The sequence below is a fragment of the Sphaerodactylus townsendi genome, linkage group LG15 (genome assembly GCF_021028975.2).
Source record: "Sphaerodactylus townsendi isolate TG3544 linkage group LG15, MPM_Stown_v2.3, whole genome shotgun sequence".
Taxonomy (NCBI): Eukaryota; Metazoa; Chordata; class Lepidosauria; order Squamata; family Sphaerodactylidae; genus Sphaerodactylus; species Sphaerodactylus townsendi.
The window spans coordinates 39865005-39883116 of NC_059439.1; the positions used below are offsets into that span (position 1 = coordinate 39865005).

Consider the following 18112-nt stretch of genomic DNA (forward strand, 5'->3'; position numbering starts at 1 on the left):
TCCCAATGCCCACCCCCCGGCTCGAACCTGGCCCAAGGACAGACAGCGAGGAAACCTCCATGTTGAAGCCAAGCGGCAGGAAGGCACGGGAGCACCGAGTCCAGGACCACCCCCGCCCTGCCCCCCCAAGGAGGGAGAACCTTCCGCAGACGGACTTCTCGACAGAGCGGCACACTCCACACTGGCACCCGCAACAGCAGCACAACATGGTTTGTTGGGCAATCAGCAATCCACAAGCCATTTTGTGGTGTTAACGCGAGTGGCCAGGATTTCTACGGGAGCCAGCAGGGAAATCCCTGCCCCCTCCCCAGGGACACGGGGGCGCCACCGCTGGAAATCCACGCCCCGAACTGAGCCTGAGGGGCTCCCCACCCCCCCTCCCTCCCTCCCTGTCAGGGGCAAGCAGCGCTGGCCCCCGTCTAGCAGCACGTCAACACTGGCCCTGCCCTGCCCTGCCGGCCGCCAGTCTTCCTCGTGCTGCTCCAGGGAGGCCTGGCCTGAGCAGACAGAGTCTGGGGGGCAAACTGACCCCCCCCCCGCACCCCCACCCCCGGAAAGGAGACTTCTCTCCCCACCCCCACCCTGGGCTCAAGAAGCACACAGAAGGGCTCCAGAGACAGCAGATCCAGGCTCCACACCACTTTTATTGTGACTGGAGGAAAAAACAAAAGCCAGGTTGGGAACAGGGGGAGAGCCCCACCCTCGGTGTCCAGCCTTGGAGGGGATTGGAGGGGGGGGGGACAGACGTTGGCACAGATGCACGGGCGATGGCAGAGTGGAGCTGTGTCCCGATTGAAGAGCCCAAGGGGAAGGGGGGCAGTGGCCCCCTCCCGCAAGGAGGAGCAAGTGGGGGAGGGGGCGCACGGTGGGTGGGGCTGCCCCTCAGCGGGAGAGGAGAGGCAAGTCTGCTCCGGGGGCCATGAGGAAGCCCGAGTCCAGATTCAGGCTGTCTGGAAAACAGAGACAAAACAGAGGGGAGGGGTGAAGGGCCGAGGACCCTGCCCCCCCCTCCCCAGCCCCCTCCCCAGCCCCACCGGGCAAGTGGAGAGCCACTGCTTGGTCCTTCCAGCCCCACCTCTCCCCCTGCACCCGCGTAGTCCAGATGCCCCGGGGAGACCGTGGGCGGGGGGGGGGGGCATTTCGGCCTCCTTTACCCTGGTCGAAATTGAGCTTCTTGGGCGGGGGGGAGCCCCCCAGGCCCTCCATGTCCACCAGGTCGCTGTGGGCGTCGGCGTCGTTCAGGGCGCTGAGGGTCACGTCTGGGGGCGGAAGAGAAGCCCCCGTTAAGCCCCCAGCAGACGGACGCCCACAGCCGGTTCCCCAGCAGCAGCCCCCGCATCCCACCCCACCCCCCACTCACCAGAGGCCTTGGGCTTCTTGGGGGGCGCGGCGGGGGCGGGCTCCGGGAGCGTCACGGCAGGGGGGGCGGGCGGCGGGGGCTGGGCCTTGCGGGGCGCCTTCTTGGGGGACTCGCCGGGGGGCAGAGCCAGGCCGCTGTCCTCGTAGGCCTTGCGCTTCGCAGCCCCCTTCAGCTGCGCCCTGCGGGGGGGAGAGGCGGGGGAGGGGTCAGCCGGGGGGGAGGGGCTGGCAGTCCTCCCCCCCCCGAGAGAGAGAAGCGGCTGCTCTGAGCCCCCCCCCCGCACCGGACACCCCCCCCCCTTACACGGTGCGGTCCTTGATGAGCGCGCTGATGCGGTTGAGGTCGTCGCCGAAGCGCTGCACCGAGGCCCGCAGGAGGGAGATCTCGGCGTCCGTCCACTTGGCCCTGGGGGGGGGGGGTGGGAACGGGCGGGGGGGAGGGAGGGAGGGGCTCAGCCAGCACTCGGGGGGGCTCCCCCTCCGCCCCGCCCCCCCCACCTGTGCCCCCCCCCCGGCTCACCCTGCGGGCGACGAGTCGGCCACCGGGTGCAGCTGCATGGTCAGCTCGCCCAGCTTGGTGAAGGCGGCGCCGGCCGCGGAGAAGATCTCGCCCACCTGCGGCGGGGAGGGAGGGGGGGGCAGGTTAGAGGGCCTCTGAGCCCGTGCAGAGTCCCCGCCGCGGCCCCGCCCCCCCCCTCCGCTCCACCCCCCCCCCCGCAGGCGGCACTCGGCACCCGCTCAGAGGCGCCCTCGCACCTTGGTCGAGGCCGAGGTCATGGCGGCGTCCGCAGCCTCCGCCGCCCGCAGCCCCACCGGGACTGGAGAGGAGGGGAGGCGGGAAGGGGCCGCTCTCCATGGCAACCAGCGCGGCGCCTCCTTCCTTCCGCTCCTCGCCGCGGCCGCTCGCGCCGCCCGACTCGATGGTGCGCCCGCGGAGGCTGTGGCACGCGCATGCGCATGCGCCCGGGGGTCGCCGCTAGGCTGCTGCTTCTTGATGGGGCCGGCCGGCCGGATAGCCTGGGCCTCTGTGGGGCAGAAAGCAGGACTGGGTGCTGCTGCAGGGCTTGTTTATGTTGGAGGTGGAGCTGCCCGGTAGAACTGCCTGCAGGCCAGGTGTGGGGGCTGTGCCCTGCCAGGTGCATCAAGCAGGTTAGGGTTAGGAAGGGGAGGCACAAGCTTTAAGTATTTTGTGACTTGAAATGCTGCCATCACCAAGAGACATTCCCAAAGAGATCGGTCCGCAGATTGGTCTGCAGGCAGGAGTGCACAACGAAGCATGCAAAGCTCTGTGTTCAAAGCCGCCAGTTTCTGCTCCAGCTGCAGAGGGGGTGGGATGAGGGGGAGGCTCCCTTCTGCCTGAATGCGCCAAAGCCAGCGCGCCCCCCTCCACGGGCCTGTCCACAAGCAATGCAGGCCATCCGTCCAGCATGTCTGTCCCTCTAACAAGCCGTTTGTTCCCCTCCACAGCATGCAGGGGGCACAAGGTTTTTATGACTGGTACTGGGGGGGGGGGGGGGAGGGGAGAAGGGCCTGGCCACAGGGGAAAAGCTGGAGGCAGACTGAGCAGCCCAGACCCTGGCAAGCTCATCAGCTGCACGAGGGAGGCTGGTCCATGACTCAGAGGCTTATGCACAATTGCCGTTTTGCCACATGTTCATAAGGCAACACACAAGGGGGAAAAACACAAACTTCAGCCAATTGTAATATATACAATAATGGCACCTGAGAGATGCCTCTCCACATCAGGAGAGATGCGACGGCAGAAACTGGCAAGGATTCCACTGACTGGTCACCCACGGGGGCCCCTCAGCCTCCCAGCCCCTTTTGGGCTCCTGTTGATCAACTTATCAGCCTCACCTGGTGGCAAAGTGGTCGGAGACTGGCACAGTGAGCACAAAAAGCCCCCCTTCTAGCCAGCAGAGCCCCCGCCCTGAATTATTTCGCTCTGACATGTGACACCAATTCTAGTAGCTGCCCCCCCCCACCACCACTCCGATGCCCCCTGCAGGGGAATGCACACACAGGCACGCTCCCTGGCTGGGGAGGCTTTTCTGGAACTACCATTCAGGTTGGCAATTGGAGCAACTCCCCTCACCACCATTTTCCACCTCCAGCCCCACCCGTAATGAAAGACAGGAGATAAAACTCCCAGCAAGAGGACCTCAGGAAGGCAAAGACAGGAATCTTCCTGCTCCACACACCCCACCCCCACCCCCAGCCAAGAAAGAGGAAGTCCAGGCAGAGGAAGTGAAACAGCACAGCAGGCATGGGGTCCAACACCATTTATTGCAGAAGTGACTAAAAAGATGGAGACAACTCCAGTGTGCCCCCACATCCCCCAAATCCCAGGCATCACCCCAGCCCAAAGCAGCCAGGGCCTCTCAGAGGGGCACAATGGGGCAGTCTGAGGAAAGAGGGTGACCCTGCCGAGAGCAGTGGCAGACAGGCTTCATAATGGACAAGGGGCAGGGGTGCCTTTCCCAAGCCAAAAACCTCCAAGAGACCCCCCCACACACACACACACCTGAAGGGGCTCATGTGCTGCTCCCAAACGCTCCATGAGTTGCCAGCATGGGGGAGGGGGGATAGCAGGAACCAGAGAAGACGCCAGCGTGCTTAGGAGGAGCCCAGCCCTACAAACCAGCAGGCTCACGTGATCACTTCACCCCCAGGAGTACAGCTTGAACAAGAAATGCGGAGGGACATCAAACTAAGCCAGACACACAACACACACCACACAGACTGGAACCAGAGTGCGCCAGCCACTGGGTTTCTGTGGGAGCCAATGAGTGTGCTCCACCACCCAGCATAACCCCCCTTCCTGGTTCTCAGAGACGGGGAAGGCAGAGGTGGAGTCTTCTCTGTTGATACAACACTGAAGCCGGGCTCTGCCGACCAGGACCAGTTGAAAGCTGGGCTGCCTCGCCTGGGCATCTCTGGAGGGACAAAGGAGTGACCTTGGGCAGGCGGGGGTGGGTTGGCAAATGCTGGTGCAGGCGGTAGCTGCCACACAGTACTTGCTTTGAAGGGGTGGGGGAGGTGACTGAAAGGGAGCCTTCCCCACTCACCACCAACAAGTAGCTTCACTCCCCCTTCCTAACACTGGAGAGGGGCACCCCAGAAAGGGGATCCAAGTCATGGGGGGGGGGGATGGAGTAATTCAAGCGTAGGTCACATTGAGAGACCCAGTGCCCAGTGCATTCCAAGAAGAGGGGCAGAGCCCCCCACCCACGCTCACGGGTGCATCAGACAAAAATACAGTTTGGGAGGCTGTAGAGGAAGGGAGTCAAACAGGGTCCCACAGATCGAACAAACACAAGATGTGGACTGGAAGGAGAGGCGACAACAGCCATGACCCCTCCAGCGGGGAACTGGGGGCGGTGGGCGGGAGGGGCCTTAGCGGACCATGTACTCCTTCCGCTTGTTGAGTCGCACTTGGCAGAAGGAGAAGCCCCCCAGGAGGACGTAGAGGCCGGCGGCGATGAAGCAGTTGTAGCTGACTTGGTTGTAGAGCTGGTAGATCTTCTCCGGCCCTTCGCTGCGGCGGAAGAGAGAGTGGAGAGCGGTCAAGCAGTCGGTCCTCCCAACAAGCCCCCTCCCCAGTAACATTCAAGCCCCTCACCCCCCCCCCCAGATCCCCTAGTGAGGTGGGGGCAGCTTCCGTGTTGCTTTGTGAAGGGTTTCCAGGCTTGGAGCCGCCGCTTCTGCTTCCTGGAGCAGGAGGCACCCACTGGACGCAGCCCGGTAAGGCCGGAAATTGCGCCGCCCCCCCCCCCACAGCCCAGGTGTGTACAGGAGAGACCCAGGCCCCCTCCCAGACACAACGTCCTCCCTCCCCCCCAGGCAACGCACCCCTGGAAGTCCTTCTCTGTGGCCGGGACGTCCTCGATGAGCACAGCCGAGTGGACGTTGAAGAAAATGCCCAGCAGGACCTGGAGGGGGGGAGGGTGGGGGGGAGGGTTAGGGGGGGATGACAAAGACCCCCCCCCACCGCGTCTTTCCTCTCCAACCCCCCTTGTCCTCCCCTCCCCCGCCTCTCCGGGGGTGGGAGGCAGCATTGGGGGCATTAAGAGGGAGGAGCAGCCCCCCTCCGCCACAAGCCCCTCCTTCCCAGGCGCCTCCGAGGAAAAGGGGGGGTTGCTCTTCCCTCGCCCCCCCCCCCGGTCCAAGAAAGCCCCCCCTCGCGTTGCTCCGTCGGGAAGCGCCCCCCCTCCCCCCCTCCCTCCCTCCCTCCCGCGCCCCTTACCAGCATGATGACCCCCCAGGCGCTGAGCACGATCCCGCAGGCGGCCATCTTCGGCCCGCAGCACAGAAGCGACACCATCGCGCCCCCCCGCAGCAGCAGCAACCGCGCAGCCCGCCCCGACGAACCGCCGCCTGCCCGAGACGACCGACCCGCTGACCGAGGGCCGGGTGTGTCACCTGACAGGCCGCGACCAATCGCGCCTCTCTACAGGCCGGGAGGCGGGGCCGAGGAGCAGCGCGGCGAGCCCATTGGAGGGGCCTCCGGGAAGTTCCATTCGGAGCCGCCGCTGCAGGGGGAGAAAGTGTCGCAGGGCCGGCGCGGCTCACTCCCGCGGGCGCCCCCTTTCGGCAGCGGAGGTGAGCGGGTCCTCGTCGTTCAGGACGCGCAAGCGCAGAAGGAGCCAACGGGGGTGGGTGGCTGGGCGTCCTCCCAGGTGTGTTCTATTTGTCCTTCCGCCATTCCACCCCATAAATGCAAATGACACCATTTTTCAGACCCAGACAGCCAATAGGCATGGAGATACACCGGGGGGGGGGGGGGGCACAGGTAAACCAGCTGTAGGTCTGCCTACCTGGTGTGCTGGGCCTGCTCTGCCCTCTCGAACACAGGTGTCAAACTCGCAGCCCTCCAGATGTTATGGACTACAGTTCCCACCATCCCCTGCCAGCATCATGCTGGCAGGGGATGATGGGAATTGTAGTCCATAACATCTGGAGGGGCGCAAGTTTGACAATTGCGCTCTGGAAAAGCTGCCTCATTGGCCACGCCTCCACTTTGCTCCCCCAAACTAGTGTGGGGATGATAGATCACAACTTTGCAATGTCAAGCTCTTCGCCTCCAGGGATGGGGAGGGTCTCACCCACAACCCCTCCCTGCCACTACACAAGACCGTGGTGCAATTCCAGCAAACAGGCTCAGAGCACTCCAACTACAGGGGATGAATAAATGAATTCCCACGGTCCCCTTCTCCCCACTGTCCCTTGACTCTGGGTAAAGCCTCCATGGCTTGGATAACCCCATCTTGGAACAGTCTGTTCCCCTCTGCCATCATCATTCAGTCAGGGGTCTGAAACCTATGGCTCTCCAGATGTTCATGGACTACAAATCTCATCAGCCCCTGCCAGAATGGCCAATTAGCCATGCTGGCAGGGACTGATGGGATTTGTAGTCCATAAACATCTGGAGAGCCACAGGTTGCAGACCCCTGAAAGATCTTCCAGGTGCCCTGGGGAAGAGAATACTTCCCAGCCCTTTGGCCTTGCCCTCTCTTTCCCCTGGGTGGTACAAGGAAGGAGTCCGTGCTTGGGCTTCATGGCTCGACAACTCCCCCACCACCACTGGTGAATTTTGGGACAGAAGGCACTTTTCCACATGGAGAACTGCATGTTGGGATGCACACTGGAGAACATGGATCAATCACAGACACAAAATCCAAGAGGTTTATTGACCTTTTCAACAAACAAACAAAACACAAAACAACCTCTCCCCACCTCCCCCACCCCCGTGATTCTGCTGCTCCTCTTCTCACGGTCAGGAACCAGGCTCCACGGGCACCTTCTCCTCATCCGGCGGGCAGTCCACAAAGTCAGCCAACATGGCGTCTGTCTCATCGGACGCTGCCTGGGTGGGGGAGGAGAGAGAGAGAATGAGCAGAGAATCAGGACGCTGCGTTTTTCGGCTTTCACAGACGCACCCCAGGTCGGGGGACAAAAAGTCCAACTTCCCTTTGGCCAACCTGACCTTGCCTGACCTGCAGCCCCCGAGCACCTGCTGCAGAAAGGAATCCTGTCTCTAAACACCAAGGTTCTATTCACCTATCACAACTGAAAACCACTAAATCCTTTCCAGCATAAAGATGTCAGGGATGGGACCTACTGGATCTTCTTTATGTTGAATGCACCACCGCGTCCTAGTGCTTGCCATTCACCCCCCACCCCTTCCGATTCTCTGTCCCCATCAGAGAATTGCATTAAGTGCCACTTTTTTTACAAGACAGCAAGGCCAGCACTGTTACATATTGATCTTTGTAAAAAGATCATTGACGCTGCTCCAGACGGGTACTGGCAAGACGTCCCTTTTTGTAAATTTGCGCCCGCAATTTTGTTTCCCAAGGCAGGAGGAGGAGGAGGAGGAGGAGGAGGAGGAGGAGGAGGAGGAGGAGGAGTTTGGATTTATATCCCCCCTTTCTCTCCTGCAGGAGACTCAAAGGGGCTGGCAATCTCCTTGCCCTTCCCCCCTAACAACAAACACCCTGTGAGGTAGGTGGGGCTGAGAGAGCTCCGAGAAGCTGTGACTAGCCCAAGGTCACCCAGCAGGCGTGTGTGGGAGTGCACAGGCTAATCTGAATTCCCCAGATAAGCCTCCACAGCTCAGGCGGCAGAGCTGGGAATCAAACCCGGTTCCTCCAGATTAGATACACGAGCTCTTAACCTCCTTCGCCACTGCGTAGGCTCCGTCTGGGGCAGTGGAAACCTCTTGCTGCGCTTCCACCTAAGGTTGCAGGACCACCTTTCGTTCTTTGTGTGGAGCAGAGTACAGCATAGTCATCCCCACTGAGGAGAAAGGCAGGGGCTCAAAGAATTACACAAATAAAAGAGCGGACCACGTACACGGCACTGTAAGACACGGGAGCTAAAACTGTCCAGCTACCTGAAACAAACGGGGTTCCCTACAGCTGAACCAAACACGGACGTTCCTCCCTCCCTCCCTCGAGTGCTGATCTGACAGTACTTCCTAGATAGACCCAACTGTGGACGCGCCGTTTCCATCAGAAGCCAAAACAGGGATTGCACCTAACAGCTCCCACCGAGCGGCTGCTCCTCCCTCCCCACGATCCATGACATCGGGAAGAGGCAGCCCCGCCCCTGCCCCCCAACACCTTCACTGTGGGTGGACGGGAGTTCCAGGGGCCCACCCCACCCCCAGCTCACCTCCTCCTTCACCTCCACCACCTCCTCCTCTGCTGGGACCTTCTCCGGCTCCCCTCGCAGGGTGCCTGATGCCTCCGAGGACCCCTCCCCTGCCTCCGAAGGATGGCTCTCTTCTGCCGCCACCTCCTCTTCCTCCACCGGCACCGATTCCCTTGGAGAGGGGGCTGATGGGGCCACGCCATCCGGGGGGGCTTCCTGCTCCACACAGGCCTTCTCCTCCTGCTCGTCAAGCGCAGGCTGCCGCGGAGAGGGGGCCTCCTGCAGGGGGGGCAGCGGGGGTGCCGGGGCACCAGGCAGAGCTTCGGCAGGGGGCGAGGGGGGCTCCTCTGCTTTCATCCTCAGGAGCGCCTCCTCGGGGGGGTGGAAGGCCTCCTCATCGACCTCCATGAGCAGCCCCGCCCCTTCCTCTTCCTCCCCCACCTGCTCGGGGGGCTCCTCCTTCCCAGGCAGCAGCTCAGGGGGCTGCTCATCAGTCCGGGGAGGCATAGTGGGCAGAAGCCCCTCGTCCTCCTCCTCCTCCTCCTCTTCCGACAGTCCTTCCTCCTCCTCTTCCTCTGTCATCACTTCCTCTTCGTCCTCCTCAAAGTCTTCTTCTTCGTCCTCGTCCTCCTCCTCTTCCAGCTCCTCCAGCTCCTCCTCATCCAGCTCCCCTTCGAATTCTTCCTCCTCCTCGTCAAACTCTTCTTCCTGGTGAAGCACAAAGAAGGCGGCTTTTGCACTCCCAGAAAGCACCCCTCGGCCCCTCACCGCAGGAGTGGGGAGAAGCAGCTGCCTCTCCCCAAAAGCTCACCAAAGCAAGCGGCTGAAGGGGTCTGGGCGGGAGGGGAGCAGCCGTGCTCGCCTGGGGGGTGCTGAAAGGGGCCACAGGGGGGAAAGCCCACTCCCTTCCTCTGACTCAACCGAAAGGGGGCTGCCAAGCGAGAGCCAATGGAGTGCCCCTCCCCATAGGCCTCTGGGGGAAGACGGGGGGGGGGGGTGTCTTCCAGGGCTCCTGAGTTTTGGAAGGCTCTCAGGACGCGGCACACAGACTCCAAAGTGGCCTCGAGGGCCTGCACCCACCTCTTCCTCCTCCTCCTCCTCATCAAAGAACTCTTCACCCTCGGGGAAATCTTCCTCATCGTCCTCCTCCTCGCTGCTGTTGATGTTGATGACGGTGGGAGGGCCCTCCTCTAGCAGGGCAGCCCGTGAAGCATCGCTCGCCAGGGGGGCCGGGGAAGGCGGCAGCACCAGGGGAGCCGCCAAGGGGGGAGGAGGAGGAGGCAGGGGGCCCAGAGGAAGTGGGACAGCCGGCTCCGCCAGGGCCTCCTCCAAGGCTGGTGGGGGAGAGGCTGGCAAGGCGGGAGGGGCCGCTGGGGGCAAGGGCGGGGGAGCCGGAGGGGCGGGGGAGGGCACTGCGACCACCGGCGGCGCTGCCATCACGCTCGTGTGGTTGACCAGCTTCCCCAGCTGCCCCTTGGGCACGATGACCACGCTGTCGTCAGAATCGCTCTCCAGGGAGAGCTCCACATCCTCCTCTTCCTCTTTGTCGTAGTGGATGAAGATCGGGCGCCGCATCTTGGCTCCGGCCGCCAAGGCCGCTGCTTCCGCCGTGCCGGGAGACGCCGGGAGCGAGGGCTCCTCGGGGGTCAGGCGGGGGGGCAGCTGCCCCAAACTGAGGCTGGGCATCGGCAGCCCTAGGGGGTTGGCAGAGGGGGCCGCCGAGGGGGGTGCAGACGGGGAGACGGGAGGGGGGAGCCGAGCTGTGGGGAAAGGCAGAGGGGGGGTGGGGCGAAAGGGGGACGCTGTGGCAGGCGAGAGCTCAGAGGAGCCGGGGGGTGGGCCAGAAGACCCCGCCAGGGGAAGCTGCAAGGACGGCGCTCGGGGATGCACAAGGGAGTTGCACACCACCATCGCCTCCGCGCAGAAGGAGGCCACCTGCAACGGAGAACAAAGTCCGGTTTCCAAAGGAGCAGCAGGACGCAGGACGCTCCCCCCACCGACCAGAGGAAAGTTTGGCCACTGGCCCCAGGTAGGTAAACGGAAGCCTCACCTGAAGGTTGGCATCTGTACGACCCTGGCTCAGCAGCCGGAGGGCACAATGCAGAGGGGGCGGGCAGGAGGGGGCCGGGGCCAGCACCAAGGCCAAGAGCAGGCGGTAGAGCTCCTGCCGGCAGCCGGCACTTGCGTACGGGGATCCGGGCAGAGGCTCGGCCTGGCTCAGGCGGATCAGCAGCGGGATCACCAGCTCTTGCAGCCTCTGGCAGACGGGTCAAAGTTGGAAATCAAGCCCCACGGCAACTCCGGGCCCTGGCTCAACACCTCGCCTCCCTCCACAGGGGAGTGGGCTGTTGCCCTGCCCAAACCCCCCGAGAAGAGAGTTGCCAGGCTGGGCACGTGCCAGAGAATAGGGGGGACTGTGCAGGAGGGAGCCCCCCCACCCTTGACATGTCTACACTTCAGGTTTATTAGACAAGGCAATTGTCAAATAAAAGCCCCAAAAGCTGATATGTAGTTTTCAGGATTTCCTAGATTTTTCAGGTTAATAACCCCAAAGCCAATATATACGCCTGCCCCCCAACTCCCCGTGGGTCTGGGAGGCCACAAGCAGTGCAGAGCTGAACGTTCACTGTCTGCTGCCCCCAGGAACTCCCGGCTGCCCTTCCCCTGCGGGCTCCACTTGCAACTCAAAGGCGGGACAAAAGGCTTCCTTCCTTTTTAAAAGGCTCAACAGGCCTGAAGAACGTCTAAAACTTCGCTATCTTTCGGGATCTGACTGTTCGGCCGCTTTTGTTTGGCCGGGGGTGAGGAGGGTGAAAAGCCCAGCAAAACATCAAGAAGACATTTTCCTTTTGGGGTTCTGGTTTGCTTCACTGAATGCCCAGCCTTGGTCCACCCCCTCCCCCCCCCACTCTGGCGGCCAGGATCACACCCTGCCCATCCCCCACACCTGCAGCAAAAGAGTCCCGAGGACACCAGCTTCTCACTCAGAGGTCAGCCACAAGCAGCCACCCCCCTCCCCCCCACTTTGAAATAAGTGGGACTGAGCAGAAGAGCCCCCAGAGCTCCAGCCCCTCCCACTTCAGCCACCTAGGATGAGGCCCGCATTGCCACCCCCCCCGGAGTGCTGCCTTGCCCACCTAGACCCACCCGTTGGCAGCTGGTGACCACCGGCTGGCATAGAGCCCCCCTCCTGCTCTTTCAACTCACCTTGTGGACTGGTTCTTTCAGAAGATTCCCGCTGAGCAGGACAGCACGGCTCAGGCCTGGCATCAGAGCCCCCAAGAAAGGAAGGTGGAGGGTGAGAGAGAGGCTGGGGGGGGGGGCATTGGCCAGCTTCACTCGTGCCCCCTGCCCTTTCTTTCTTCCAGAGCCCCCCCCCCCCCCCCCCGCACTCCCCCGATGCCCCTGCCTGGGCCACACAGGCTATACCTTGCAGAGCTGCCAGGCAGACATCGCTGTTCGCCCGGGGGTCGTGCTTGCGGTGCACAGAGGGCCCAGAGCCCCCCAGATCGGACAGGCGGGGTCTCTTGGGGGCGCTGGGCTTCCCGTCAGATCCAGGGCTGCCCTCGCGCAACTGCAGGAGAAAAGGCAGATCCAAAAATCAAGGCCGTATTCGGGAGGGCAGGTATGGACGATACTGGCGCCAGCTTTGGAGAAGGCAACTATACAAATCTGTTCCCAACGGCTTAGACCACGAGCAACGTGGGTAATGTTATCCACAATGCACAATACACAAGTTCATAAACAGAGATTTATATGGTGTAATTTTCACAGCTTTATACGTTTACAATTTGTATTGAAGTGAGTATAATTATGTACAAAGTAATACATATTGGAGTTGTTGCTTCAAAGTAAACACAAACGTTGGGGCTAGTTAACCTCCGGTATTGGTTAACCTCGTAATGCCTCCTTAAGGCCCCGTATTTTAAATGAAATACATCCTTATTCTACTATGGGTTTATAATCACAAATTTATTTATTATTTATTTATTATATTTATATACCGCCCTCCCCCGAAGGGCTAGGGGCAGTGAACAATACGCATAGGTAGAGCACAATAAAACCAAAAACTAAAATCAATTAAATATTAATTAATTTGGCTCTATATAAAAATAACCCCCCTTAAAACGCAGCACACTAATCAGCGTAACAGGTGGCACCTACTAACAAATCCCCTAAAAGAAAGAAAAGGAGGGGGGGACGGACCCTCTTCGTAACCATCTATCTCTACGAATTTTCATAACTTGTAGGGCCTTTGGAGAAGGGGCAGGAGGGCTCACCTTGAGCGTCTCGGTCGGGGGGCTGATGTCAGCCATCAAGTGGCCCAGGAGGGCCTCGCTGTGCTGTCTGTGCCCCTGCAGGACACCGGAGGATGCTCCAGCCACCTGGACCCAGAGATCCAGGACCTGGTACAGTCGAGTCCGCACCGCACTGAGGGGACATAGCAGGTTTATCTCTCACCCACCAGTGACACACACAGGAGACATCTTAGCAAGACACGACCCCACACCAAAGCAAGAACGGTCACAGCCCTTCTTTGTTGCCCCGTGGCTTCCCACAAACCTGTACGGGCGCTCCTGTCCAGGAAGGAGCAGCTCCCGTCCAGCACTCCAGGTGGTCAGGACCTGTGGGAACAGGCGACTCAGGATTCCACCAAACCGCACCAGCCGAGGGCCACACCTGCAAGCGGGGGACAGGGAGGGGCCGGGGTCAGGCTGACGCAAACATCCAGACGGAGGAGACCCGCCCCGCCCACAATCCCCCAAACTCACGCCAAGATGAGGGCAGAAAGCAAGTCCAAGATCTCCAGGTGGATGGAAGGCAGGAACAGCAGCCGCAGCGGGCCGTCGCCAAACCAACCCTGGAAAAGTTTGTGGGTGCAGGTAGAGTTAGCAACAGAATTGTGCACCACAGAGACACTGCCCGCCCCCCCCCCCTCCTCCTCAGCAGCATTCTAAGCAACAGGAAGTGCAGACTGGCACCACCCCAGCCCCAGTGGGTTCTGCCCAGAGGTGGGATCCAGCAGGTTCTCACAGGTTCCCAAGAGTAGGTTACTCATTATTTGTGTGTGCTGAGAGGGGGTGACTAACAGGTGATTTTGCCACGTGATTTTTGCCTTAGTTACGCCCCTCCTCTCAGCAGTAGCGCGCAGAACTGGAAGCAGTCTAGCAGGAGGTGCACCGGCGTGCGTGGCAGCCTGCGCCTGCGTGCATTCGTTTCCCACCCAAGGACCGGCGCAGCAGCTGCGTCCTTGTCACAGCCTGCCCAAGAATGCCCCGCCCAGGAATGCCTGGCCACGCCCCCATCGTGCCCCATTCAGCCCCATTGGCGCTACGTCACTGTTTGAATCCCACCACCATGGGAACCTGTTACTAAAATTTTTGGATCCCACCACTGGTTCTGCCCAACTTGCCCTGCCTCACCACCTACCCAAAACACGCCAGCGACAAGCCATGCCAAGGGTGCAGTAATTCCACACTGGAGTCAAGGCGTGCCAAGGGCAAGCAGGACTCTGTTCTCTAAGCCCTTTGGTTGCCCAATCCAGACCAAGGCTCTAGTCTCAGAGACGCCGGGCACAGAGCCAGAGGGGGCGCCCCAGATGCCACAACTGAAGCCCACTCTTGTGGGCAGGAGGCTCAGAAGACAGGAGCTGTGGTCAGACAAGGTGGGCTGGCCACGTCACCCAACCTCAAGCGCGACCCAAAGCTGCTGCTGTTGCTACTCACAATGTTTTTGGTGGAGATGTTAAGGCTGCGACACACGAGGTCCAAGATGTCTTGAACAGGGACCGTCACAGGCGCCGGGAACTCGTTGCTAAAGCGAGAGCCCAAAGCACACGGGGGGAGCTCGTTAGTAAAGCAGGAGCCAAAAGCCCAACCGAGGAGCTGCAGCCTCTGCCGGAGCGGCCTCACCTCAGCATCCTGCACAGGCATTTGGCCAGGCCTGCGAAGCGCAGCTTCAGGTGGAGCAGGAAGCCCGTTTGCCCCTCCTCTGGCGCCGGCAGGGGGATCTCCACCCCAGGTCCCTCGTAATGGAGAGGCTCTGGAACAAACGGGGAGGGGGGGGGAGGAGCTCAAGGACACGACCTGACCCACGTACACACGTGCCCCTCAAAGCCCACACTCTTCAACACTGCAGGCAACGCCACCTCCTTATAGGCATCCAATCAAGTTGAGGGGCAGTAGATTCAAGATGGACACAATGAAGGACTTTACACAACAAATGACTAAAACGGGGAACTAGCTGTCCAGGAATCCCAATCTCTCCTGAGTGCTGCACAAAGCTCCTGTTCCCCTCTATACTTTGGGATCACACCCCCGAAATCTAGCCCTGCTGTATATTTAGAACAGCTTATTAATTATAAGTGCAGATGGGTCATGACCAGAGCAAGGTGCAACTCATTCCCCTCTGTCTATCTTCAAGGTAGTTTCCTTAACATCCCACAAAGTGGGCGTTGCTGTCGGTACTGTCCCAATGCTATGGACTCAATCCCTCATATCCTGCTTTACCGTTCGAGGTATAATGATATTAGAACCGATCTGGGAGCTCTACTACCTCTAGAATTTATGTTTGTCTCAGACAAACTAAAAATGTCTAAGCTATTGAACAGCCCTAATGTGGAAATTTCTGAAGCAGTTGCTACAGTTTTAATCCATGTTCTAGATCCGTGGCGGCGAGCCTTTGGCACTCCTGATGTTATGGACTACAATTCCCATCAGCCCCTGCCAGCATGACAATTGGCCATGCTGGCAGGGGCTGATGGGAAATATAGTCCATAACATCTGGAGTGCCAAAGGCTCGCCACCACTGTTCTAGATGATATATAACAATGATCCTGTTTTTGTACTTGGAATGTATGGTACTTCTGGTTTATGCCTAATAAAGGTTTTTAGATTGGAACTGGATGCCACAGGCACAGACCGCTTTGGAAGCAGATTAGGCAAAGTCACGGAGAGGAGAAGGCCCAGCAGCTCCTGGCCACGGGGGCCTTCAGAGGCCGCCAGCCTTGACATCCCAGTGCCCCCAGGCAACACTAGGGAAGGCCTCAGCCATTAAGCCCAGTTGCTGGACCCCCAGAGGAACTGGTTGGCCGCTGCGGCTAACAGGATGCTGGGCCAGGCCGACCCTCACTGGTCTAATCCAGCACGGTGCAGCAGAGGGGCGCGTGGACTGACGTGAGCACGCGCTGCCTGTCCAGTTCGAGGACCTCAGAAGTTAAGGAAAAGCCCTTTCCTGCTTGAGACCCTGAATGGGGGTCAGGGTCTCACATCCCCCTGACGACTGGCCAACACTGCATCACCAGCAGGGAACAAGAAATTAGGGCGAGCCAGCCGTTCCAGATGTTCCAGCACAGCACCCTGGAAACACCAGCAGCGCCCTGATGGATCTGACCAGCGAGGGCCCATCTGCCCAACATCTCCCCTCAGTCAGTGGCTGACCAGTCCCTCCGGAGACCCAACAACAGGAAGTAGAGGCTGAATCACGTGAATGACTCCCTCCCTCCCAGGCAGGCAGGCAACACCCACCTGTCTCAGCGCCCTCGTAGAGCGTTCCCAGCAGGCCGTGCAGCGTGGCCAGCAGGCAGTGGACTTGCTGCTCCCAGCATTCCGTGTGCTTGAGCCCCTGGGCGAAGCCGGCCCCCAGAGAGGGCAGGAGCGCGTAGCAGTCGCAGGCCAGCTGCAGGGGGCAGGAAGGCGAGCCGTGAGTACCCCCCGCCCCTGCTGCACAAAGACCCTCCAAGGCCACCCACTGACCCTGAGTCTCAGTGGCTCCCCCCTTCCAGAGGACCGACTCCCCCCCGGCACCAACACAGCCTCCCCCAACCAGCCCCATGGAGAAGGGGGGGGGTCTGCCTGTTTATGCTTCCGCCCTCCCTTAGAAGCCAATTCCTGTTACCAAAAGAGAATGAACTTTCCCATTTTGGGAAATCCGGGAAGCCCCTCAAAGCCCAGCCCCTCCCCCCCCCACACACAAACACAAATATTCTCATGAGGCCAAAGTTGTACCTGCTGTAGGTGAGGCATCTCCGCATCCAGGCGGGCCAGAAAATAGGTTGCCAGCTTGCCCTGAGGAGGCAGGGAGAAACCGCTCAGCCTTCCACGACCCACAGTCAAGACTCCCCCACCCAACCCCCTCACAACCGACACTTACTCGCAAGGAGCCGCAGGCCCGTGGGTAGAAGGTCATGCAGGCCTTGCTTCCTTCCAAAGCAGACATCTGGCACTGGCGGCAGACCCGAAGGGGAGAGAAGGTGAGCCCATTGGCAGGGGAGGGGACCCAAGGCCTCCCCCCAACACCTGGCCCAGGCCTCACCTCGGGCTTGAGGGCCAGCAGGGAGGTCAGCAGTCCCGGGATGTGGTTGGTGCTGATTTCTCGGGCCAGTTCCGGCAGCTGGCAGGAATACTCCAGCAGGTCTCGCAGGATGTCCACGGCCAGCTCCGTGGTGGGGGGAGGGTCCTGCGACTAGAGGGCACAGGCGGGGGGGGGGGGGGTTAAGCAGACCCACACCTTCCACCACAAGGTGGACCTTCTGCTGGGCCCAGTCTGGCGGACCCTCCCGTCTGGCCTCCCCAGAGACTCAGGTGGAGACCGCCCCGCCCCCTCCCCGCACCCACTATGATGCTTCGCCGCCAGAGGCTTCCCGTGTCCCGGCCAGGGGCGCCGCCCCCACCCTCCCAGGTGGAGGTGAGTGGGGGCCGTGGGTGGGCACGGGGGCGGCTCACCTGGATGACCTGCTGGAGGCTCCGGAGCCAGGCGAGGCAGTTCTGCGCGAAGGAGCCGGTGCTGCTGCCGCTCACCAGCAGGGACAGGAGGCACAGGCCCTCGAACCTGCCGGCAGGGGAAGGGGCTCAGCAGGACGGACCCCCACCCGCCCGCGCCCCCCACCCCCGAGCCCCGCCCGGCACTCACCGGGTCTTGAGCGAGCCCAGCCGGACGCTGCTGAGCCCGAGCAGCCCGCCGAGGGTGGGCGACGCCTGCGGGGAGAAGGAGGTCAGCTCCCGTCGGGGGGGGGGTCCGTCCCTGCCCTCCCTGCCCCCCTCCCTCCCGCCCCCCGGCCCCGCCTCACCAGCGCCTCGCCGCCCCCGCCGCTGTCCCGCGCGCAGCGCACCAGGCCGGGCAGCCCTCGAGGGGGCGCCGCGCTCCCGCCCTCCGCCCCCGCCGCCTCCGGGCCTCGAACCAGCCCCGCCAGCGTCTCCAGCACCAGCCGCCCCGGAGCCCACGCCGAAGCCGCCGCCGCCGCCGCCGCCGCCATCCCGCCCCGCGCCTGCGCAGAGGAGCCTGGCGAAAGGGCATGCCGGGAGAGGGGGCCGGCCGAGGGGCGGGCGGGCGGGCGCTCGAGAGAGGGGGAGGGAGCCCCGGGGCATGTGCAGAGTGCCGCCCCCGCCGCCGGGCGGGGCTCTCGGCCCATAGGCTGCCGCCGCCGCCGCCGCCGCCCCCCCCCCCCGCGGGCTGTCCCGGGCTCCAGGCGGGGGCGCGCGCGGGCCGGGAGGGGCTCCTCCGCGGGTGACGACGGCGACGGCGCCACCTCCCCCGGGCGCGCGCGGCGATTGGCTGCGGCCGGGCCCACGTGGGCGGGCGGGAGGCGAGCCATGGCTTC

At 61.9% G+C, this 18112-nt stretch overlaps 3 protein-coding genes across 5 annotated transcripts; all 3 read right to left on the reverse strand.

Annotated features, from left to right (window-relative positions):
- Positions 1–624: 624 nt before the first annotated feature.
- Positions 625–2266, reverse strand: LG15H17orf49 (linkage group 15 C17orf49 homolog). Of its 3 annotated transcripts, none has more exons than XM_048516351.1 (6): positions 2116–2266; positions 1880–1974; positions 1664–1765; positions 1361–1539; positions 1155–1259; positions 625–946 (listed from the first exon to the last, which is right to left on the reverse strand). In XM_048516351.1, the coding sequence occupies exons 1-6, from the start codon at positions 2134–2136 to the stop codon at positions 942–944; spliced, it is 507 nt and encodes a 168-aa protein (XP_048372308.1). In that variant the 5' UTR covers positions 2137–2266; the 3' UTR covers positions 625–941. The 3 variants fall into 3 exon arrangements, with proteins under 3 accessions (XP_048372308.1, XP_048372307.1, XP_048372309.1); XM_048516350.1 differs by having other exon boundaries at positions 625–950; positions 2116–2265; XM_048516352.1 differs by lacking the exon at positions 1664–1765 and having other exon boundaries at positions 625–950.
- A 1360-nt stretch (positions 2267–3626) lies between these two features.
- RNASEK (ribonuclease K) lies at positions 3627–5792 on the reverse strand. Its single transcript, XM_048518036.1, has 3 exons — positions 5606–5792; positions 5212–5291; positions 3627–4897 (listed from the first exon to the last, which is right to left on the reverse strand). Exons 1-3 carry the CDS (start codon positions 5681–5683, stop codon positions 4756–4758), a joined length of 300 nt encoding a protein of 99 aa, XP_048373993.1. The 5' UTR covers positions 5684–5792; the 3' UTR covers positions 3627–4755.
- A 1238-nt stretch (positions 5793–7030) lies between these two features.
- PELP1 (proline, glutamate and leucine rich protein 1) lies at positions 7031–18106 on the reverse strand. The gene is made up of 18 exons (XM_048518166.1): positions 17582–18106; positions 17425–17489; positions 17238–17343; positions 16828–16977; positions 16666–16737; positions 16521–16580; positions 16041–16191; positions 14427–14556; positions 14241–14328; positions 13287–13375; positions 13078–13194; positions 12795–12945; positions 11944–12088; positions 11722–11777; positions 10565–10771; positions 9595–10449; positions 8536–9222; positions 7031–7225 (listed from the first exon to the last, which is right to left on the reverse strand). Exons 1-18 carry the CDS (start codon positions 18104–18106, stop codon positions 7136–7138), a joined length of 3744 nt encoding a protein of 1247 aa, XP_048374123.1. The 3' UTR covers positions 7031–7135.
- Between the last annotated feature and the right edge of the window lie 6 nt (positions 18107–18112).

Coding starts and splice junctions, on each gene's coding strand:
- LG15H17orf49 (XM_048516350.1), bottom strand. CDS start 2,136: ATGACCTCGGCCTCGACCAAG. Junction 1,975..2,115: donor TGACCTCGGCCTCGACCAAG/GTGCGAGGGCGC, acceptor TCCCCGCCGCAG/GTGGGCGAGATCTTCTCCGC. Junction 1,540..1,663: donor CTCATCAAGGACCGCACCGT/GTAAGGGGGGGG, acceptor TCCCCCCCGCAG/GGCGCAGCTGAAGGGGGCTG.
- PELP1 (XM_048518166.1), bottom strand. CDS start 18,106: ATGGCTCGCCTCCCGCCCGCCCACGTGGGCCCGGCCGCAGCCAATCGC. Junction 13,376..14,240: donor ACATCTCCACCAAAAACATT/GTGAGTAGCAAC, acceptor AAACTTTTCCAG/GGTTGGTTTGGCGACGGCCC. Junction 10,450..10,564: donor GTACAGATGCCAACCTTCAG/GTGAGGCTTCCG, acceptor TCTCCGTTGCAG/GTGGCCTCCTTCTGCGCGGA.
- RNASEK (XM_048518036.1), bottom strand. CDS start 5,683: ATGGTGTCGCTTCTGTGCTGCGGGCCGAAGATGGCCGCCTGCGGGATC. Junction 5,292..5,605: donor CCTGGGGGGTCATCATGCTG/GTAAGGGGCGCG, acceptor CCCCCCCTCCAG/GTCCTGCTGGGCATTTTCTT. Junction 4,898..5,211: donor ACAGAGAAGGACTTCCAGGG/GTGCGTTGCCTG, acceptor CTTCCGCCGCAG/CGAAGGGCCGGAGAAGATCT.